General features: G+C 38.1%; 1 protein-coding gene across 1 annotated transcript in view; it reads left to right on the plus strand.

The window, feature by feature from the left end:
• Positions 1-21,274, plus strand: part of SDHC (succinate dehydrogenase complex subunit C) — a 43,269-nt gene that overhangs the window by 10,027 nt on the left and 11,968 nt on the right. The window contains exons 2-4 of the mRNA XM_069070521.1: positions 3,053-3,109; positions 15,782-15,883; positions 18,239-18,300. Coding sequence (XP_068926622.1) covers positions 3,053-3,109; positions 15,782-15,883; positions 18,239-18,300 — 221 coding nt within the window. The remainder of the gene's footprint in view (positions 1-3,052; positions 3,110-15,781; positions 15,884-18,238; positions 18,301-21,274) is intronic.

Below are 21,274 nucleotides of genomic sequence, written 5' to 3' on the forward strand. Positions count from 1 at the left end.
TGTTTCTGTAAGGGCCTTGTGGAAAATTAACATTGCCATTTGTTTGGTGGAAACAATAGCACTAGACAGAGACAGTCATAGATTCCAACCCACATCTGCAAACTTTCACTGGGTGACTGAGTGACCAGGCCCAGCTTGGTGTGAGGAATGCGTGCCCTGCAACTTCAGAGTTACAATTACTTCAATTGATTTAAAAAGATTTGTTCCCACTTCTTTTTTCCTGAGAATCTTTGGTGCATAATGTCATTGTTCACCTCTTGCCCTTATATCTGGAGCAAAGGAAGATCTGGAGAAAGAGAAGTGTTGATTGGATCTTATGTTTCAAATTCTAATGTTCCAAGAGAGTTAGGGAAATATTGGTGTATTAGATATTCATGATGAGAGGGAAATAGGGCAGTGTCAACTTTATTGGTTAGTCTGGGAAACCAGTACTTTCTTCCCATTATTCATGGTCAGTGCTTGGGCTTTGCATCATTTCTACCTTGAAGTACTTTTTTTTTTTTTTTTGAGCACTCAGGGTTAAGTAACTTGCTCAAGGTTACATGGCCAGTTGTTTCTGGGTGTGGTGCTGAGTGTCTGAGCCCGGGATTCGATCTCCAGGTCATCCCAACAGTGGAGCCGGTGCTCTTACTCGCTGAGCCACCTGGCCGCCCCTTGAAGTACTTTTCAAATATGGCTTGTCCTTTTGTGGCCAGAGTCAGGGTAAGAATCACATGCCTTACTTACCAATATTCAAATATGAAATGAATTTTAATTTCTTACTTGGACATGTGATAATTTTGTAATTTTTCTGGAGATGATTTTATCCTTGTCCCAATAATCATAGCACTTCAGTATAAGAATTGTTATTTTTGGGTGGCTAGGTGTTGCAGTGAATAGAGCACTGGCCCTAGAATCAGGAGGACCTGAGTTCAAATGTGGCCTCAGACTTAACACAAAAACTAGCCGTGTGACCTTGGGCAAGTCATTTAACCCCAATTGCCTTAACTTCCCTCCTCCAAAAAAAAGCAAAAAAAATTGTTATTCTCATTTTGCATGTGAAGAAACGAATTCAAAGAATTGAGGTGACTTGTCCATGGTCACTCATGTCATTAATGGTAGAGCTGGGAACTCTCAGTGCTTGTGTATATAGAGGCAGCATGGATGGTGGACAGGATGCTGGTCTTGGGTCAGGGAGATTTGGTTTCAGGTCCCTCTGCTGACATGGTACCATAGGCAAGTCACTTAACTTCTCTGCACCTCCGTTTCCTTTTCTATAAAATGAGGGAAATAGACTTGATAACCTATATGGACTCTTTCAGCTTTTAATCTGTTATCTTATAATCCTTTTTTTCCTTAAAAAATTTTATTGATGTTCTTTTTTTATATTACTGTCATTCTTTCTCACCAGAAACCCTCCTTTGTCTCTAATAATTATAGTAAGCAAAACAAATCAACATATTGGGTATGTCTGTTAAAGTATGACTCATTCCATACCTCTAGTCTACCAGCATTCTGCCTAGAGGGTGGGATATATTTCACCATTAGTTTTCTGAATTCATCATTGATTATTACATTCATTGATCAGAGTTCTAAAGGCTTTCAGTGCTGTTTTCTTTTATGTCATTTTGGTCATCATGTAGACTGTTCTTCTGGTTCTACTTACTTTCTTCTGTATCACTTCATTTAAGTCTTCTTAATACAACAATATTCCATTACATTCCAGTTTGTTTAGTTTAGCCACTCTCCCAATTGATCGGCACCCATTTTATTTCTTTGCTATCATGAAAAGTACTGCTATAAATAATTTTTCTACTTCCTTTCCAGAGAGTAACACCAGTACTAATCTGTAAATCTCAGAAATGATGAGTGTTCAAATAGAAAATTCATTCTCAAACATTTTTCTGTATTGGTAGAAGAAATCTTTTACACACATTCTTTCCTTCCCATCCCAATATTTTCCTAGATATCCTTCTATATTTAATTTCTGTATCTAATTTCAATATATCAATTTGTTTTTGTATCTCCAGCACCTAGCATAGTACATGCCAGACCCTTGTCAATAAACACTTATTATATCAGGAGAGATTTGACATTTCAGTGTTTCAGTTTTCCTCATAAACTTTTTTATTATATCTTTACCTTGTTCAAGAACTTAAAAGTGCTTCCTTTTAATTAATACTCAGGACCCTCCATTGTTTCTATACACATTCTTTCTTTTCTCTTCTTTCTCCCTCTCTTCCTACCCTCTTCCCCCTTTTCCTCTTTCTCTCTCTCTCCCCCCTTTCTCTTTCCCTCCCTCCCTCCTCCCTGTCCCTCCCTCCCTCCTCCCTGTCCCTCTCCCTTCCTAACCTTTTATCACATAGATTTCGATTTTTAATTTGTATATATGTTGCATTACTCCCACTCTCCCAACCTTCACCTAATAAACACTGCATTTTAAGTGCTATGAGAATTGGGATTATGTTTTTAACATTAGAAGGACTGAAATTTAGGAGTACCTTGAAGGAATAAGCTGCATCAGTTAACTCAGTATGTTGTGTTTTTTTTTTTTTCCATAAGGCAAAGAAAATAAGTGATAGTAGGATGAAAGTGTTTTGTGTCAGTACTTACTCTTGATCCTTCTGGTATTAAATATGAGCACTGCATTAGGTACTGCATAAAGGAAGCATTCCATAAATTCTTGTTGAAATTGAAATTTGTTGAAGTTGTTGCCTATCACACTTAGCTTGCTGGAGCCAAGCCATTTCTTGCTATTTTGTGCATATGTCCTATATGTATTGTTTTCACCACTCAGCATGTTCTGTTTTCTACATCACCTTATTTAATACTGACTCAAAATTTACTTCTTCAATGAAGCTTTTCATGATTAATATCACACAACCAGTCTATTCCTTTACTTTCCATCTTAAAAATTTACTTGTGGTTTTGCACATACATCAAGTTATTTGATGTTATAGTAGAAACTCAGTCTATTGTTGTTTTACTTCTCCCTTTTGCCTGGTACAGTGTTGTATATTCTAGAGGTGCTCAGCAAATCCTTTTAACTGATTGGTTATTTTTTATCTTGCAGGTATGCTGGTCGTCCTTGCCTTCGTGCCCACCTAAGCCCCAGGCTCTGTGTCAGAAAGTAAGTGTTTGAGTCGTTAGGGATTGCCAGAGAAGAAAGAATGTATTGAAATTAGTTAAATAATTATAAGAAGAGTTTCAAATAATCACAGAATTTTGAAATTGAATCAGATGACATATATAAATCAAATCGTAAAATGTTAACTGTTGAAAGGGACTGAAGAAGCCATTTAGTCAAGCTCTTACTGAACAAGAATCCATTTGACAGCACATCCAACAAGTGGTTATCCAGCTTTTACTCTCTTAGTATAACAATTTATCTTGGATTTCAACTTCTTATTAATCATTTCTGTTCTTTTTCTAATGGACAAAGTTAGAAGTGTGTTTTTTAAGGATATTTATTTCATCTTTAATCAGTTTTCCTCCTCATTTCCTCCTCATGTATATGACATTATTGATTAGACTTTCTTCAACTTTGCTCTCATGAATTCTGGCATTCTATAATAAAATAAAGGTTTACATTTCTGTAATGCTTTTTGCGATTTTACAAGTTACCACCAATGAGATAGGCAGGGTTGGAGTTATTATAATTCTCATTATTACTCCCATTTTATAGGTGAGGAGATGGAGACTCTAAATGGTCAAATATCTTGCCTAAAGTAATATAGTTTATAAGTAGTGAACTTGGGAATAAAAACCAGACTTACTTAAGCCCTAGTCTAGTGCTCTTCTTATTAGCAATGCTTGCTTCCTGTTCTGGTATGGCCTTTTAAAGTTTTTATTTCTTTAGTGGCTACTTTGATAAGTTTTAGTCTTCTTATCCTTAGCCCTGGACAATTCTCAGGGCTCAGTCCTGGGCCTTCCACACTCATTCTCTCAGAGCACATACCTTTTCTTTTTTTTAAAACAACACATTTTATTTGTATCTTTCATTCATGTATTATGTACATTTTTCAGTGTATCCCTCACCCCCTCCTCTGAAAGAGCCTTCTCTTGCAACAGAGAGCAAATAAAAGTGGGGGGAAAAAAAGCTCAGTAAAAAGGGCTGACATATTGAAAAATATTATCCATAGTGTTCCATATCCCTAGTCCCCTATCTCTGATGTTATCCATAATGTTCCATATTTGTAGTTCCCCACCTCTGCAAAGAAGGGAGGGAAAGAGCCCATTTATTTTCTTGGCGGCAGCTATGATCTATATACCAGAGACCTCCCCAGTTTTCATTACTATCTCTGATCTTTCATCCTTCTTTGCTCTTATAGGTCCTGATATTCAGAGCCATAACTAGCTAGCCATTCTGGTGCCCAAGTCAAGTAGCCTAAAGGTGCCCTCAATTTGTCATTTTTTTTCCTTTTTTTCTGTTTTTTTTCCCTCAATTTGTCCTAAGAAAAATTCATTTGTAGTTGGACATATCTACACCTTAAAACACAGACCTCATGGAGGGAGAGATTCTCCAGGATGCTGCATGGGCTTCATGAGGAATGGAACTGTGCTAATCTGGGCTGGAGAGGAGCTCACCTGGAGTACTGTTGCCTGATAGCTTCCTGTTTTAATTAATCTTTCTCACCAGGTGCAAGAGGCAGCTAGATGGTATAGTGGACAGAATGCCAGCCCGCAGTTAGAAAGAATCATCTTTGTGTATTCAAATCTAGCCTCAGACACTTACTAGCTGTGTGACCCTGGGCAGGTCATTTAACCTTGTTTGCCTCAGTTTTCTCATCAGTAAAATCAGCTGGAGAAGGAAATGGTAAACCACTCCAGTACCTTTGCCAAGAAAACCCCAAATGGGGTCATGAAGAGTCAGGCTTGAATGAACGAAAACAACCAGGTGCTAAGGCCTGAATATAAGGTGCTGGCAGTGTCTTTTCAAGTTTGGTACCCTAGGGCAAAGTACTTAGTCATCCTACTCTAGTTGTGGCTCTGATGCTATCTATCTATAGGATATTGTCATTTGTATGTCTTAAATTCAGCATATCAGAAACTCAAATCATTATCTCACATTCCCCCCAAACCTTCCCAACTATAGTCTTCTCTTCCCAACTATAGTCAACTGCTATCAATTTCACCATCATTTTCTTAGTAATAGGTACCATTGGTGTTATCTCTGACTTATCTTCAAGTTACATAATTTCTCTGAGCCTCAGTTTCCTCATTTGCAAAGGCTAAATGATAACTCTCCTGCTCTTTGTACCTCATAGTATTGTTTTGAGGATTAAATGGGGTAGTTGAATGTGCTTTGAAAATTGTAAAGCACTATGCATATTCTACTACTGTTTATCTTACATAAGTGGTCAGCTGTTTTTTTTTCCTGCCTATTCTCTCCAGTTTCATCCTTCATTTCTTCTTCGACATTTTTTTACCTCCATCCTTTCCCTATCATAATACATAATACACATCATTGCCGGATTGACCTTAATAAAACATTGCTTTAATCACAATACTTCTCTGCTCTGAAGTATATAGTGATTCTGTATTTGGGGCAAATCCAAATTCCTCTGCATGACATTCAATTAGACCCACACTATATAACCTTATTTTCTACTACTTTCCATTCTGGTCTGTCTAGCCAGCAAGATTTTATTGGTCTTGTTGCTTCTTTCCTTCTTACCTTTAATTATGTAGTTTCCTTAACTTAGAGTGTACTTTCTCCTCAGAAACTAATCATCACTTGGAGAGGTAGCATGGTATTGTGTATAGGATACTGGATTTGTAGTCTGGATGACCAGGGTTTATGTATCAATCTTTTTTTTTTTTTTTTTTTTTTTGCTATTTGGAGGGCAATTGGGGTTAAGTAACTTGCCCAAGGTCACACGGCTATTTTGGGGGGGGCGGTGTATGTTAAGTGTCTGAGATCAGATCTGAATTCAGGTCCTTCTGACTCCAGGGCCAGTGCTCTACTCACTGTACCACCTAGCCACCCCCTATCAATCACTTCTGATACTGCCAATATCACCATGGACAAGTCAGTTAATGTCTCAGTTAATATCTCTTACCTCATCTTTAAAATGTGGATAACGATAACACTATCTACTTTATAATGTAATGAGGACCAAATTGGGTGATTTATGTTATGTGCTTTGTAAACTTCAAAGAACTATATAGAAGTCAATTACTATCACATAATGATTGTTCAATTATTTTAAATTTATAGATACATGATAGATAGATGGACCAGTAGATCCTGCCATTAAGAAGCTTACATTTTAATTGAGGGTGGGGTGGGGGAGTGGGGTGAGGAGAGATAACATAAAAAAGTGTTGAGAAGTGGAGAGAGGGAAAGTGGAGAAATTTGTAGAGTTTGTAGTGAGAATGGCTGGCTTGAATACTTCCTCAGATGAAGGTTTGGGGTTGGAACTCACCAGTGTATATGCACATGATTTCTGTGGTAGTTTTACATTCTTGCTTATGCCTTGGAATTGTACTGTGTTCATATATGTATGTTTGCTCTCTCCAACTAGATTTCTATAGTAGAAATTCTTAAAGACTGGGGAAAGGGGACCCATATCTTCTATATCATACATAATATAATGCTAGACATGCAAGCAGTTAGTACATTAATCCACTTGTTGAACAGATCTCAACCTAAACCCAGTGAAAAAGAAAAAATGGGAAGCTATCAGGAATCATTAAGTTGGATCTGGTTCCTTATTTTTGAGACAATAGTAAAAATATTTGGTAATGTGTGAGTAATAGGTCCAGCTGTTGTTACTTGCTCTTTTTATGTTGGAGACCTATTGTTGTCATAATGTAGTAGGCGATATAAGGGTGGGTAGATAGGAAATAGAAGATATATGAATGTGGAGACATTGAGAAGGTAGTGGTTAAACATAAAGGGAACAGAGAGGCAAGGGTAAAATTGGATTGTAGCCTGATGACTAAGTTCTGTAGCATCTGGAAGAGGGCATCTTGATCTGTCAGACTGAGCACCCCACATTTAACTGAATTGGATTGGGAGATGTTGGGTGGGATCTCCCTGGTGAAGAAATGTGTGGTATAGTTGTTTTAGAAAAAAATGTTCCATCTCCAAATATAGACTGTAAGTGGGTGCTTGCCTCTGTGGACATCTGGAATAATTGACAACCAATTCCTAATTACTCTGGTTATTTTTAGACAATATTGATTTTTTTTCTTCCCTCCCCAGAACCAATAGTTTGGTCAGTTCCCTACTAAGTAGCTGGGTCTTCAAGTTAACTCTTTATCGAACTCCCCTGAATGAACAGTTAGGAGACTGTTCAGTTGCCCTCCTCTTCAAGGACTCTTTAGTTAATAATTATTTTTATTTCTAATTTTAGTAATTTTATTTCTAGTTAATAATTATTTTTAACTTCTTGACATCTCATTTCTGCTATCTCTTTCTTTGAATGTTGTGTTTGTCCACACATTGGTAGATGCTTATCTATTATCAGATATGCACTCACAGACTTTACATCTAAAGTGTTTTAGGTTTCCATCTGTCAGGAAACTGAAGATTTTTTCTTAGCTGCCTCTTTTTCTAGGATATGGCAACCACTTCCCTCATTGCTATGATTAACAACTTCTCACAGGATGTCTAGTTACTGCATACATAGAGAAAATTGTTGTTTAGACTAACTTCATTAATAGCTTTTACTGCCATATTTCTCATTCAGGGATTAGCTTTTTTGTTCTTAACTACACTTCAGTAATAGCTTTTACTGCCATTTCTCATTCAGGGGTTAGCTTTTTTGTTCTTAACTACACTTCAGTAATAGCATTTACTGCCATTTCTCATTTAGGGGTTAGCTTTTTTGTACTTAACTACACTTCAGTAATAGTGACATGATTTTCACATTTCTCAAATTTTCTGCTCACATATTTCTAGGCTTGCATAATGACTATTTCTTTCACTTCAGCAGTGGATTGTATTGCAGAATTATAGAATGAAAGAATTTCCTATTTGGAAGAGACCTTGGCAGCCAACCCATGATTCAATCCATGCCCTAAAAAGAAATCTTATGTAAACATATCTGACAAATAGTCATTTAGCCTTTGCTTGAAGATCCTCAGTGAGGGGGAACCCCTCTATTTTCTGTTCCAGTTTGGGGTAGCTCTTATTGTTAGGAAGTTTTTCCTTCAGTCCTAAATTTGCCTTTTTTATAATGATCCATTTTTCTGAATTCTGCCTTCTGGGGCCAAATAGAACTAATCCTTCCATATGATATCCTTGAGGTGCTTGAAGACAGTAGTCATATACTCCCTAAGTATTCTTTTCTCCAGTTCCTTTAGATTATACTTATATGACATTGACTTGGCCCACCTGATTATTTTCCTTAAAATGTGCCCAGAACTGAATATAATACTACAGTTGTAATATGACTAAGGCAATACAGCAAAACTGTCACTGACTTTTCTCATAGTAACCACACAATATTACATCAGCTGTTTTGTCTGCCTTTTAACTGTATGGACCATTAAAATTCCCAAGTCTTTTTCAGTTAAATTACTGTCTAACTATGCTTGCTTCTTCTTGATGTAGGTAGGGTCCCTAGGTTATACAGTGCTTAGAGCCCCAGGCCCAGAGTCAGAAATACCTGAGTTCATCTGACCTCAGACACTTACTAGCTATGTCACCCTGGGCAGATCATTTAATCTTCGTTTGCTTCAGTTTCCTCATCTATAAAATGGGAGTAAAAATAGCATCTACTTCCCATGGTTGTTGTGAAGATTAAATGGAATAATAATATCTGGCACATGGTAAGCACTATGTAAATGTTAGCTATAATAATTATCACTACTGCTACTTCTGCTGCATGTGAAATTGGTCTCTTGAGTACAAAGACAAGACTTCACATTTATCCTTGTTGAGTTTTATCTTAGATTTATCCCTGGATTCTAATCAAGATCTTTTTTGGGCTTGTCACCTAGCTTTGTGTTATCTGTGCATTTAACCAAGGTATTGATAAAAAAAAAAAAAAGTTAAATAGAACAGATCTCTGAGGCATACTACTGGAGACTTCCTTCCAAATGTTATTCAGCCAGTTCTGAATCCATCTCATTATCTCATCCAGCCCTCGTTTCTCCATTTTTTCCCAACAAAAATAGCATGAAATACCTTATCTAACATTTTGTTAAAATTTAGTTAAACTGTATCTACATTATTCTCCTGCTCTACCAGTCCTATAACTCTGTCAAGAAGGAAATAATATCTGGTATGACCTATTTTTATTATATCATGCTAGTTCTTTGTGATCACCACTTCTTTTTCTAGATGTCCATTAACTTTCTACTTAGCAATTTCTTCTAGAATTTTTCTAGGGGTTGAAGTCAAACTCATTGGCCTGTAGTTTGCAGAATCTACTCATTCTTAGGGATTTCTTTGGTTTTATAAGTACTTGTTTGTCCATCTTCCAGGTTAAATAAAAAAGCTCTAAGATGAAATGAAATAGATAGAAAGTAGCATTTAATGGCTTTTTTGCTTCCTTGAAATACATCAGCCCTGTGAATATTGTGAATTATGGAGGATTCTTGAAGTTATGTTGGCACACAGTAATGAAAAGATTAATCTGTCCATTGTGATTTTAAAAGAATGTCCCTGCTCTAATATCCATCAGAGGTGGGGGAGGAGAATAGAGAGATTTGGAGTTGGTTGGCTTGAGTGTTCACAGATGATGAAGAAGGAATTGCACTCCCTTCTTCCTCTTTGGGGCAGGTACAGAAGGGGAGGTGAAACTGAGTTTTATATTTAGAGCAAGGACTCTTAACCTGGTCTGCAAATTTGTTTTTTGGGGTTTTTAATAATATTTTGAAAATTGTATTTCAGTATAATTGTTTTCCTTTGTAATAGTGTGTATTTTATTTTATGCATTTAAAAACATTTCACTACAAAGAGGTCTATGAAACAAGAAAGTTTAAGAACTTTTAGGATGCACTAATTAACTGGGACGAAATAAAATAATTAGATTTATCGAATTATACAATAAAATTCCATTTTTTTCATCTTTAGAAAACTTTTAATATATTTTGCTAATATAATCATCTATTTTACATAATTTGACATTGAGTTTACAACATCTTGATATATTCTTAAACTTCATCAATGAAACCATACTTTTGTCACATTGGCTATGAATGTACCTTTGACAGTCTATTTTTTCAAGTCTAGCTTTGATTATATCTTTTAGATTGCCAGGCCATTGAACTCTCCTCCATCTGTTAACCTTTGATGACATGTTGCATGGTATAAACCCTTTTTGTGATATTACATCTCTGTTGGGAATTTCTGTAATTTTGGAACAATTTTGCTTCTTTGTATATTTATCAGAATTTATTGCTCCCTCAGTTACATAAAAAATCCCCCAAACAATTTTTTGGATGACTTTTATACTATGATGAAGATATCAGATCTTACAGGATGACCTGGACTTCTTCTGACAACAGTTTTGTCATAGCCTTAAAAGAAAAAGTGAGTTTCAGTAGTAAAAATTATCTTTTTTCATTGGGGGAAAAAAAGACTATCTTCCTGTCTCAGCCAGGTTGAAAGTACAGGAATGATTTGTGAGCCCATGACACTACAGAACTTGTTCAGCTTCTGACCTAGGATGATTTGATCCTCCATAGGCAACCTGCTGGACACCCCCACCAGTTGACTCCCTGGATCTCACCATATTGATGGTGGACTTAATATGGACAGATGATCAGCTTGGCCTACTATAGCTTAGAGCTCCCAAGGTCAAAAGAGCTACCAGCCTCAGGCTTCCCAGTGACTGAGCTTAAAGAGGTGTACTGCTGTCCCAGGTCTTTTTTCCAATCTTTACTGCAAAAGTTTTTGTATTATCAAGTTTTTTTATTCATAGAAAAGATAAGCAGCTGCTTTTAAAACAGTCTTTTTGTTCTTCTGGCTTAAGAAGTCTGGGCCATGATGTAGAGGAATCAATAGCAATTCCTCCAGCAGTCAGGTCTCTTTGAAGGTCTTATTGCCCTACTTGGTAATTAGATAATACACAAATAAGATAATGTATATAAAGCTTTTTGTACTGGAAGGCAGTCTGCCAGAAATTAGACTTAGATCAATGTCTTATGCTATTTTCCATAATAAATTTAATATAGATGTGACTTGAATATTAAAGATCATACCATTAAATATTTTCTTAAAACAGACTATATACTTTTTATAGCTATGGATAGGAGATGTAGTATTAATCAAACAAGATATAGAGGTCATTACAAAAGCAAATAATTTTGATTACCTGAAATTGAAAAGCTTTGGCACAAATTAAATTCATTCATCTAGGATAAGAAGGAAAGCAGTGGAATGGGAGAAAAATCCTCATATTTCTCAGATAAGGGTTTAATATCCAAGATATAAAGACGATAAATATTATGTAAAATATATTGTATGTATGTGTGTATATCATATATGTATGTATAGAACAGGAGTTGGCAAACTATAGCTAAGGACCAAATTTGATCATTGCCTGTTTTTGTATGTCCTGTGAGCTAAGAATGGTTTTTACATTTTAAAATACAAATCATTCTTAGCTTGCAGATCATAAAAAAACATGTATTAACCAGATTTGGCCAACTCCTGGTATAGAAAACCATTTCTTTAGTGATTAACAAACCCCTACTTGATCATACCCTCCCTGTGCCTGTGATTCTGAACCTCCTTGTATCAATTCAAACTCTCTATTCCATCTCTTATAGCTTATTCCCTTCAACTAATCCCCCCCCCTCATAACCCTCCTCCCCCATAACTCATTCTAAAACTATCTATCCCTTACACCATACTCAATGGAATGTTGTTCTGCAGGTAACAAACTTAATTTATCTTTCCCTTTTCTATTCTTAATATCTTGTGGACCTCAATGAAACTTAACTCCCTCCTGATGATGCAAACTCCCTGGGCTCCCTTTCTAGCACTGGTTTTATTTCACATATTCCCCTGATTCACTGGAGGCATTGTAATGCTCTTTGCTTCCCCATCGCCTTTTCCTGTTTCTCCCTCTACCACCATTATTCACTAACTTCTCTTCCTTTGAGGTTCACTTAATCCATATCCAATACTCCATCAAAAATCTGGTAGCTCTTGTCTACCAACCTCTAGGACACTTTAGTTCAGTGTCTGGCTTACAGTCTTTCTCTCCTCCCCAGTTCCTTTACTCATCCTTGGGGAACTTAAGTTTACATATTGATATTCCCTCAAATATCCTAACCTCTCAATTCCTGCACTTACTTCCCATGACCTCCTCAGCCCCAGTTCATTTACATACAGAGATGGTCATAACCTTGATTTTTCTATCACCCACAAAAGTACCACTTCCACATACATGAACTCTCAGATTCCCTTATCTGATCACAATCTATTGTCATTGTACCTCTCCTTCTGCCTTGTAACCCATGCCCTCTTGTTTGGCCCCACCATGATCTGTAGTCCCTCTTCTCCTGTTCTTTTACAGGCCATCACCCCTGCATTGGCTATACCCTTCTCCCTTCCCCATCTAGACCCTCTGATCAACCAGTTCAACTCTACATTATCCTGTTCTCTTTTTAGTCCCTCACTAGATCACTGATTTTTCCTTACCAAGCCCCAACCTTGGATTGCTCCCATAATCCACTGTCTCCATTCCTACTTAACTTGCTACTGAATGAATCTGGTCAGCCTTCCCTACAAATTTGTGTTAAATGATCTCAACTGGGTCCTTACTATGCCGTGACAATCCTTTTACATCTCCCTAAACAACTCATCACGTTAGTTCTTCTATACCATTTCATCCCTCCTTAACTCCCCCATCATGTCCCCTCCCCCTACCTTCTCAGCTGAGACCTTATCTCTTATTTCAGTGAAAAAATTGAGGCCTTTCTCCAAAAGCTCCCTCTTGTCACTTCCTCTTTACCTCATATCTCCCCCAGGTCTTCTGCAGTATCTTTTCCTTCATCCCTGTTTCCCATGAAAAGGTGGCATTTGCCTTTTCCAAGGCAAACCCTCTGCTTACACAAGTGATCCCATTCCATTACATCTTCTCCAGCAGATTACCCCATTCTATTATCCCCACTTTCACTTATCTTGAATCTTTTGTGTCTACTAGCTGCTTCCTTACTGCCTACAAATATGTCCATATCTCCTCTATCTTCAAAAAATTTTCACTTGACCCCTCCATCCCCACTAGCTATTAGCCCACATCTCTCCTCCCTTTTATGGTTAAACTCCTTAAAATGCTCATCTGTAATGGATATCTCCATTTCCTTTCCTCTCACTCTTTTTTGCCCTGCATTCTGGCTTCTGACCTCATCATTGAACTGAAACTGCTCTCTACAAAGTTACCAAAGATCTCTCAATTCCCAAATCTAATGGACTTTCTCTATTCTTATCCTTGTCTTTTCTGCAGCCTTTGACTGTCAGTCATCTTCTCATTGATACCTAATGCTCTCCAGGTTTCCATGACAATTCTGTTTTTTCCATGACTCCTCCTTTTCTAATTGCTCCTCTATCTCCTTTGCTGGATTTTCCTCTAGGTCGTGTCTGCTTAAGGTGAATGTCCCTCTGCGCTCTCTGTCTTGGACCCTCTTCTCCTTCTATACTCTTTTACTTGGTAATCTCTTCAACCCTTATGGATTCAATTATCTTCTCTCTGCTAATGATTCTCAGATTTACTTATCCAGGCTTAACCTCCCTCCTAATCTCCATACTCAAATCTCCAACTGCCTTAAACTCAGCATGTCCAAAACTGAAGTCATCTTTTTCCCTAAACCCTCCCTTCTTCCTAACTTCCCTATTGCCGTAGAGCATATCACCATCTTCCCAGTCACCTAGGCTATCAACCTAGGTTTTATTTTCTATCCCTCACTTTCTCATCCTCCATATCCAATCTTGCCAAGGACTAATGATTTTATCTTAGTGACATCTCTCATGAACACTCCCTTCTCTTTTATGACACTGCCACTATACTTCAACAGGCCCTTAATCACCTCATACTTTGGCTATTGCAGTAAACTGCTGGTTGGTCTGCCTGACATGTCTTTCCCTAGACTCTAGTCTATTCTCTACTTAGCTGTCAAAGTAATTTTCCTGAAGTACAGGTCTAGATGTGTTTCTTTCCCACCCCACCCCATTTAAACTCTAGTAGTTTCCTTTCATCTCCAAGATCCTGTTTTGCATTCAAAAATCTTTATAAACTGTCAACCTTTAGAAAAAGTTTGGTTAAAGGAGACAAACAAATAGTGGTATACAGCTACAGAATTTGTTCTTTATTCCCTTAAGGCTAGCGGTACAAGGAGGCAGGACTAAAGCCCTGACTAGTACAAAAGGATGAGAGAGCTTAAGTACATTTTAGGACCATCCCAATTAGGGGTGGTTGAGACACACAAATTTATGATCCCCATAATGGTTTAAACATTGTATGAGAAAGGAATTTCTTAACTGGATAAATGATAAATACAGAAAAACAAGAAAGCTGACAAAGTGTCAGTTGAAATGATGATCCAAAATATCTGTGTTTTCTTTACCATTAACATTCCATAACATGGTATATGTTCAGAAAATCTTAAGATAAGAAAACATCCCATTTCTCAAGTTAATGCCATGAGTTGAGGGTCTCTTCCTGAAGGGCCATAAAGTAGTCCTCTTCTGGTTTGTTGACACAAGAAGAGGTATTCTCCAGGCTCACTCAGAGAGAAAAACAAAGTTGGGTCTATTTAGAATTTATGATCCTACCCCAAGCCTTATCTGGTCTCTGGAATGGCTGAGATAGAAAGAGAGCCTTTTTTGTAAAATGAGGCATTGCAGTCTGTTTTATTAATTCAAACCTTGGCCAAAATATGATATTAAATTATTATCAAAACTTACCTCCTCTAGTTCACTTCTTCACCTCAGAAATGAAATTTCACCTGACATCCAGTGAATTGGTAATGGCGATAAAATATGAGAATAGTTGATGTTGGAGGGGATGTGGGAGGATAGGCACATTGTTACATTGTTGATGGAACTGTGAATTAGTACAGCCCAACCATTTTGTATAGCAGTTTGGAATTATGACAATAAAGTGACTGATATGTCCATACTCTTTGACCAGAGATTCCCCTACTAGGCAGTACCCCAAGGAGAGAGTCCTGATAAAAAGAAAGGCCTCTTATATACCAGAATATTTCTAGCAGTGCTTTTTGTGGTAGCAAAGAGCTGAAAACAAAGTAAATGCCCATTGACTGAGGAACGGCCAAACAAACTGTGATACTGTGCTATAGGAAATGATGAATGTAATGAATACAGAGAAAAATGGAAGGAGTTTTATGAACTGATGCAGAATGAAGTAAGCAGAGCCAAGAAGATAAGACTACAATGATGTAAAGCTAACAGTCAGCACCTACAAAACAATTAAAATTTCATCAAATTACAAAAAGCAAACATGGCCCAAAAGAAGAGAGATGAGAAAACACCTCCTACTCCTTTGTAGAGGTGAGAGGTCCCCAAATGTGGAACATTGGATATATTTTCATATTTTTTTCCAGTGGATTGAATAGTTTTCCCATTTTTTCTCTTTCTTTTTTTTCCTTAAAAATTGTTATATGAGATGATTCTCTGGCCATTTGGGGTACAAATACAGGGGAAATTTTAGGCTACATAAAAACAAAATACCAATAAAAATATTTTTGGAAAACAAAGCACTTTGTAAAACTTAAAATACTGTGTCAACTGTTTTAATTATTATTTTAGTGCACTTGGTTGGGCTTTTGGTTTATCTTAATACTTTTGTCCACCTAACTGCTTCTGGTTTTATTCTAGTGCTATTCCTCTGGGAACAACAGCCAAGGAAGAGATGGAAAAATTCTGGAACAAGAACATCAATTCAGAACGTCCTTTGTCACCTCACATCACCATTTACAGGTAGGAGGGAATTCTAAGATAGACTCTAAAAGTGATAGATCAAGGGTCCTTGGAGTTGAGCCTTGCCTCTCCACATCACATACTATGCCAAGGAAAAACTACAGAAGTCACCTAAACTACAGTTTTTATCTTGAACACAGATATAAGTGTTCAATATCCTCAGACCTTTCCCTATAGGAGATGAAATATACACTCTCCCCAGTTATTTTAGTTCTATATCTGAGGTCTTGTTCTTCAAGTAGTCTTTCTTCCTTGTTTTTCAGGGTCTTGCTAAGTAAAGATGTTTTGATTGTGGACAGATGTGATTGGAGGTCCTTGGGGGTAGTACTGAGGGGGTAATAAAAGAAAGAAGCAGCTGCATTACTTGATAGTAAAGCAGTACTTCCCCTCCTCCCCCCCAACTAGACTATAATCTGGAATTTCTCTTTTTTTCGCTTGGGTTCATGAATCACTAAGGCCCCCAAATCTTTTTTTTTTTAAATAAATATCTATTGAAATATTTTGTTTTTATGTCATCTGTTTCTCAGTGTATCTGTCCCTTATTCCCTTCTCTGAAAACCATCCCTTATAACAAGGACTTTAAAATTTAGCAAAACCAATGAACACATTGAAAAACTCTGTGATTATCTGTAGTATCCATATCCATGGCCCTCCAACTCTGCAAATAAGAGGGATACCTTCTCCCAATTGGTTCTTTTTGGTCCTTATCATTTCATGGCATTCAGTTTTGATTGTTGTGTTGCTAACTTACTGAGAACCTATATATTCGGAGCTTTACTTCTTCATTTTGAGTTCACCTCAGTGAGTGGGGTAAATTAATTCTTTTTCAAGTAGTAGAGGGTGGCAGTTTCTGACAGTGATTGATGTACAGCGGTTGAAGGCTCTGGAGGCAAAAGAACTCAATCTTTAGAAGAGCTGCTTCTCTCTGCTTTTCCAGCAAGACCTCTAGGGCTGTTGCAGCCTCCTTGATTAGCATTCTTGCCCGTGGAGCTGGCCATTCTTGAACCACCTCCACAAATACCTCAGCCCTTCAGATTTTCCTCGAGCCAGATTCCGGGAATACTTCTGGTTTGAGAAATAAACCATTCTGCTCAAACAATATCAGGGTAATAGGTGGCCTCAGTCCCTGTGTCTAAGAGATCAAACACTTCTTTCTACCTCAAAAATAATTGAAGTTGACCTTGAGGGGAGTGAGCTTTGAAAACTCTCCCAGTCATCTTGAACCTCTTTGCAAAAGTACTTGAATTTTTCCCCAGAACAATCTCACATATATAGAATGACTTGAGGCTTGTGAGGTGCATCTACCATATACTATTTGCTCCCATGGTTGCAGGACCGTAGGCATCTCTTTTAAGTGAAGGAAGTACCAGGGGAGGTAGGGTGCTTCCATTGTCATTTGCTAGGCAAAGACTGCTGGGACATTGAAAATCAGATTTGCTATTTGTCATTATTAATTATTACAGTTTGGAAGGGGAGCTTTGGGCAGTGAATAATTCAGATACTATTCTTTGGGCCTTAAGGATTGAAACACAAAGCAACATTGTATATATTTTTCTTTAGTATTAAGGTATCTAATTGAGAAAAAAGAACCAGTTGTTCAAAATGAGGTAAGATCAAGACTTAGTTAAGTAGAAGTGCCAAGTACGGGGCGGCCAGGTAGCACAGCGAGTAAGAGCACTGGCTCCAGTGTCAGGACGACCTGGAGATCGAATCCCGGGCTCAGACACTTAGCACCCACCCAGAAACACCTGGCCGTGTAACCTTGAGCAAGTTACTTAACCCCAATTGCTTAGGGGTGGCCAGGTGGCTCAACGAGTAAGAGCACGGGCTCCAGTGTTGGGATGACCTGGATCAAATCCAGGCTCAGATACTCAGCACCACACCCAGAAATAACTGGCTGTGTAACCTTGAGCAAGTTACTTAACCCCGATTGCTAAAAATAAAAAAAAAAAGAAGTGCCAAGTACCAGACTGATAAAGGGTTTTGAGAACAAAGGGTGAGTTAACTGCTGAATAACAAGAGATAGATACCTTTCCCAAGAAGAAATAAGTTGAATAAACCACAGGGACTTGTTGATTGTTATATCTTGTAGAGGAAAGACTTCAGATACCCACTAGGAGAGATTTCTTTTATTCTCTATTATTTTAGTGTAAGAACTCAGAAAATTAGAAGGACACTGGGACACGAATCCAGTGAATTAATTCTTAATTTCTTCATTTTTGACTGATCCAGTTCAGTTTTTGCTTGTTCTATAAGCTTTTCATCTAGGGAGAAGGGTGTCAAAGGGTTTTATGCTTCCTTCTGCCAGGGTGCTCGCTACTCATTCCTTTTTTTGGTTTTGGTTTTGTTTTGCAGCTGGTCTCTGCCTATGATGATGTCCATTACCCACCGAGGCACTGGTATTGCTTTGAGTGCAGGTTTGTATTGAGTCCCAGAAGATCCATGACTATCCTAGTGGCTTCTGCCTCTATCTCCTTTGTGTTTTAATATTCTTATTAAGAATGGTGAGGGGGCAGCTTGGTGGCACAGTGAATAGAATACCATCCCCGGAGTCAGGAGGAACTGAGTTCAAATCCAGCCTCAGACACTTAACACAAAAACTAGCCTGTGACCTTGGGCAAGTCACTTAACCCCAATTGCCCTCCCCCCCCCAAAAAAAAGCAAAAAAAAAAAAAAGAATGGTGAGGCTCTTTGGCCCTATTGTTAAACGTACTTTGTCATCCTCTCAGTTTCTTATTATAACATTTAACAAGCTGTTTTGACACTTAAGCGTTAGTGCCTTTGTGTTGTGGAATATTCTTAAGATCGTAGAGGTTAGAATAGCAAGAAACCTTAGAAGTCATCAAATCTAACTTGTACATTTTGCAGGTGAGGCAGTTGAAGCCCAGATTGGTGAAGGGACTTGCCCCAAAAGTCACACAGGTCACAGTAAGTGGCAGAACTGGGGTTTGAACCTCTGCCCTGCCTCCAAAGCCAGCACTTTTCTCCTTGCATTATGTGTTTTCACTCAAGAAAAACACCCTGTAGAATGGGTAGCAGATAGAAGAGATATGATATCAGGCGACAGTGTTTCCAATTGTAGAGGGATTTGAGGAGCCAGAATGTCTCCCCTGAGACACTTACTGATTTTATGCATTCAGCCAGGGCCCTCTTAGAGCAAAGGTGACATTTCTTATGTGTCTGGAAGAGGAATGGACTTTGGTGACAGATGTAAACTGAGAAGTGGTGGGGTGCCTTTCAGGAGGTATGGCTAAATAGGCTGTCTACAAAAAGATTTTCAATCAGAAGACTGCTTCAGTGAGGGCCTGGCAGCTATTCAGGTTAACGTTCCAAGATCTTTACTGACAGTATAAATGACTTTTTGACTTTGAACAGTATGCACATCTCCCTCCTTTTCGTATTGCTATATCCTTGATGTTTCTTAGTACTTGTGGCTATCACCTTCCTACCTTAAAAAGAGGGTCATTTTCCTACCTCACCAAAGAGGAAGAAAAACTTTTTTTTTAAAGCAATTGGGGTTAAGTAACTTGCTCAAGGTTGCACGCCCAGGTGTGTGTGTGTGTCTGTGTGTCTCTATGTGTCTGTGTGTCTCTGTGTGTGTGTCTCTGTGTGTGTGGCCGGAACCGATCCGGGGTTCTTTAGCCTGGAATCAGAGCCCGTTCCTTACCTATAACATCAGGCATCATTATCGGCCTGAGAGACTCCAGCCCAGTCTGCATTGAGTAGAACAGATGGCCACTATAGGAGCCCTTAGGGCCCAGCATACAGCACTTTCTCTACTGTTCTCTCCATCCGGAAGTCTGCCTTTTGGTGCCAGCCAAAGCTATCAAGAGGCTGGCCAGGGCTGTTTCTCATAATGGTTGTAGGTGAAAATGAAGGGGACTGCTTTTTTGTAGTTACTCCTCCTGCTTTCCTTTGCAGTCTTCTTGGGCTTTTCTGGATTGCTTCAGACTCCCTGTTTAGAATTCTTTATTGAAATGCTGACTGCTCTGCTGGCTACAGCTTGTGTCAGGGGAATGGCTTCCAAGTCATTCAAAGAAGTGAATACTGAAACTACCTGCCGAGACCGACACTCCACTAGTTGTCACATATACCAAGTGGACACAGTGTTTTATTTTAGTTAAGTTCAGGTTGAGGACATGTTCTTATCTGTCCTTTAATCAGTAGAGGGAAACCTAAATGAAGGTATTGCTTCACTCAATCTTGATTGTCCAAGAAGCCCTATAGATCTTTGTATGGAAGAGAGTACCTGGACTTTGGATATAAACAAAGACTTGATATTGACATCTCTCTTCTTCTGTGGACCCTGTTCCCTTATCCTAGCTCACTTCACTAGCATTGAACCAGCAATATAAGTTTGAAGATTGAAGGTTTGATTAACCAGATGCTCACAGTTGCCTTTACAATGACTAAACTAGAATCATAGATTTCATAAAGTTTGATGTTCCCCACTAGCATGTGGGTAACATAAAGTAGACTAATGTCTTTTGCTTCTTTCCTGACTGTCTACTATGCTGAAAGTCTGTTCCTTCTCAGATTTCTACTGAGGGCTTTTGCTGGATCTTTCTCTTGTCCTTATGCCATTCTTTTTTTGTATCTTCCTTTTTTGTGTACATGTTATCATTTGGGGGTAGAAGATAAGATTATAGAACTTAATTCATGGTGTGAAACCTTCATTCTTTGGAACCTCACTTTATAGTTCTGTGGTCTATTAGATGGTTTGGAAATCTTAGTCATTATAGATAGTAATTAATCTACTTGTACACCTCAGAAAATGTTTGGTCATATCTATAAAAATCTTTTCCTACTTCCTGACTGCCAAGTCTTGGTTTTCTTGTACCAGTAAAGTGGGATAGGCTGAAAACTTAATTTGGCATTAGAGAAGCAAAATACTTCTTGGAAATGCTTCACTTTACTTGGGAAATACAGGTGCTCTGGATTCTGAGAGTGATTGATTGGCAGAAAGTGAGTTAGTGAGATTGATGGGATTGATGTTGACAGCACTTTAGTAGAAAGCACAGTCAGGTGTTGTCAACTCAAAGCTTTAATTATCCTTTGGACAGCTTTGCATGTTTTGATGTTTACAGTTCCATTGGCAATAGTGTCTGCAAAGGCTTGGAGGAGGTGGTTTTGGTAAAATAGTCAGAAAGCCTCTGGAAATAGCTTAAGGACTTAATGACAACATCTCTTTTCTTCGTGCTCTGTAAGTTCTGTCAATACCAGTTAACTGTAGTGGAGCCAGAGGGAGCTGGTCCTGGCAGTTCATTGAAATGGCCTTTTTCCTGTAGTGATTGCCTGGGACAGCTACAACAGCTTTATTTTCCTAATTTTAATCATTTAAACACTAAAGGAATCTCTAGAACATGACAACTTAAGATTTAGCAGTCATGA

The sequence above is a fragment of the Petaurus breviceps genome, unplaced genomic scaffold (genome assembly GCF_028583685.1).
Source record: "Petaurus breviceps papuanus isolate PSGF00001 unplaced genomic scaffold, PetGlider_PUasm1.0 90808, whole genome shotgun sequence".
Classification (NCBI taxonomy): domain Eukaryota; kingdom Metazoa; phylum Chordata; class Mammalia; order Diprotodontia; family Petauridae; genus Petaurus; species Petaurus breviceps.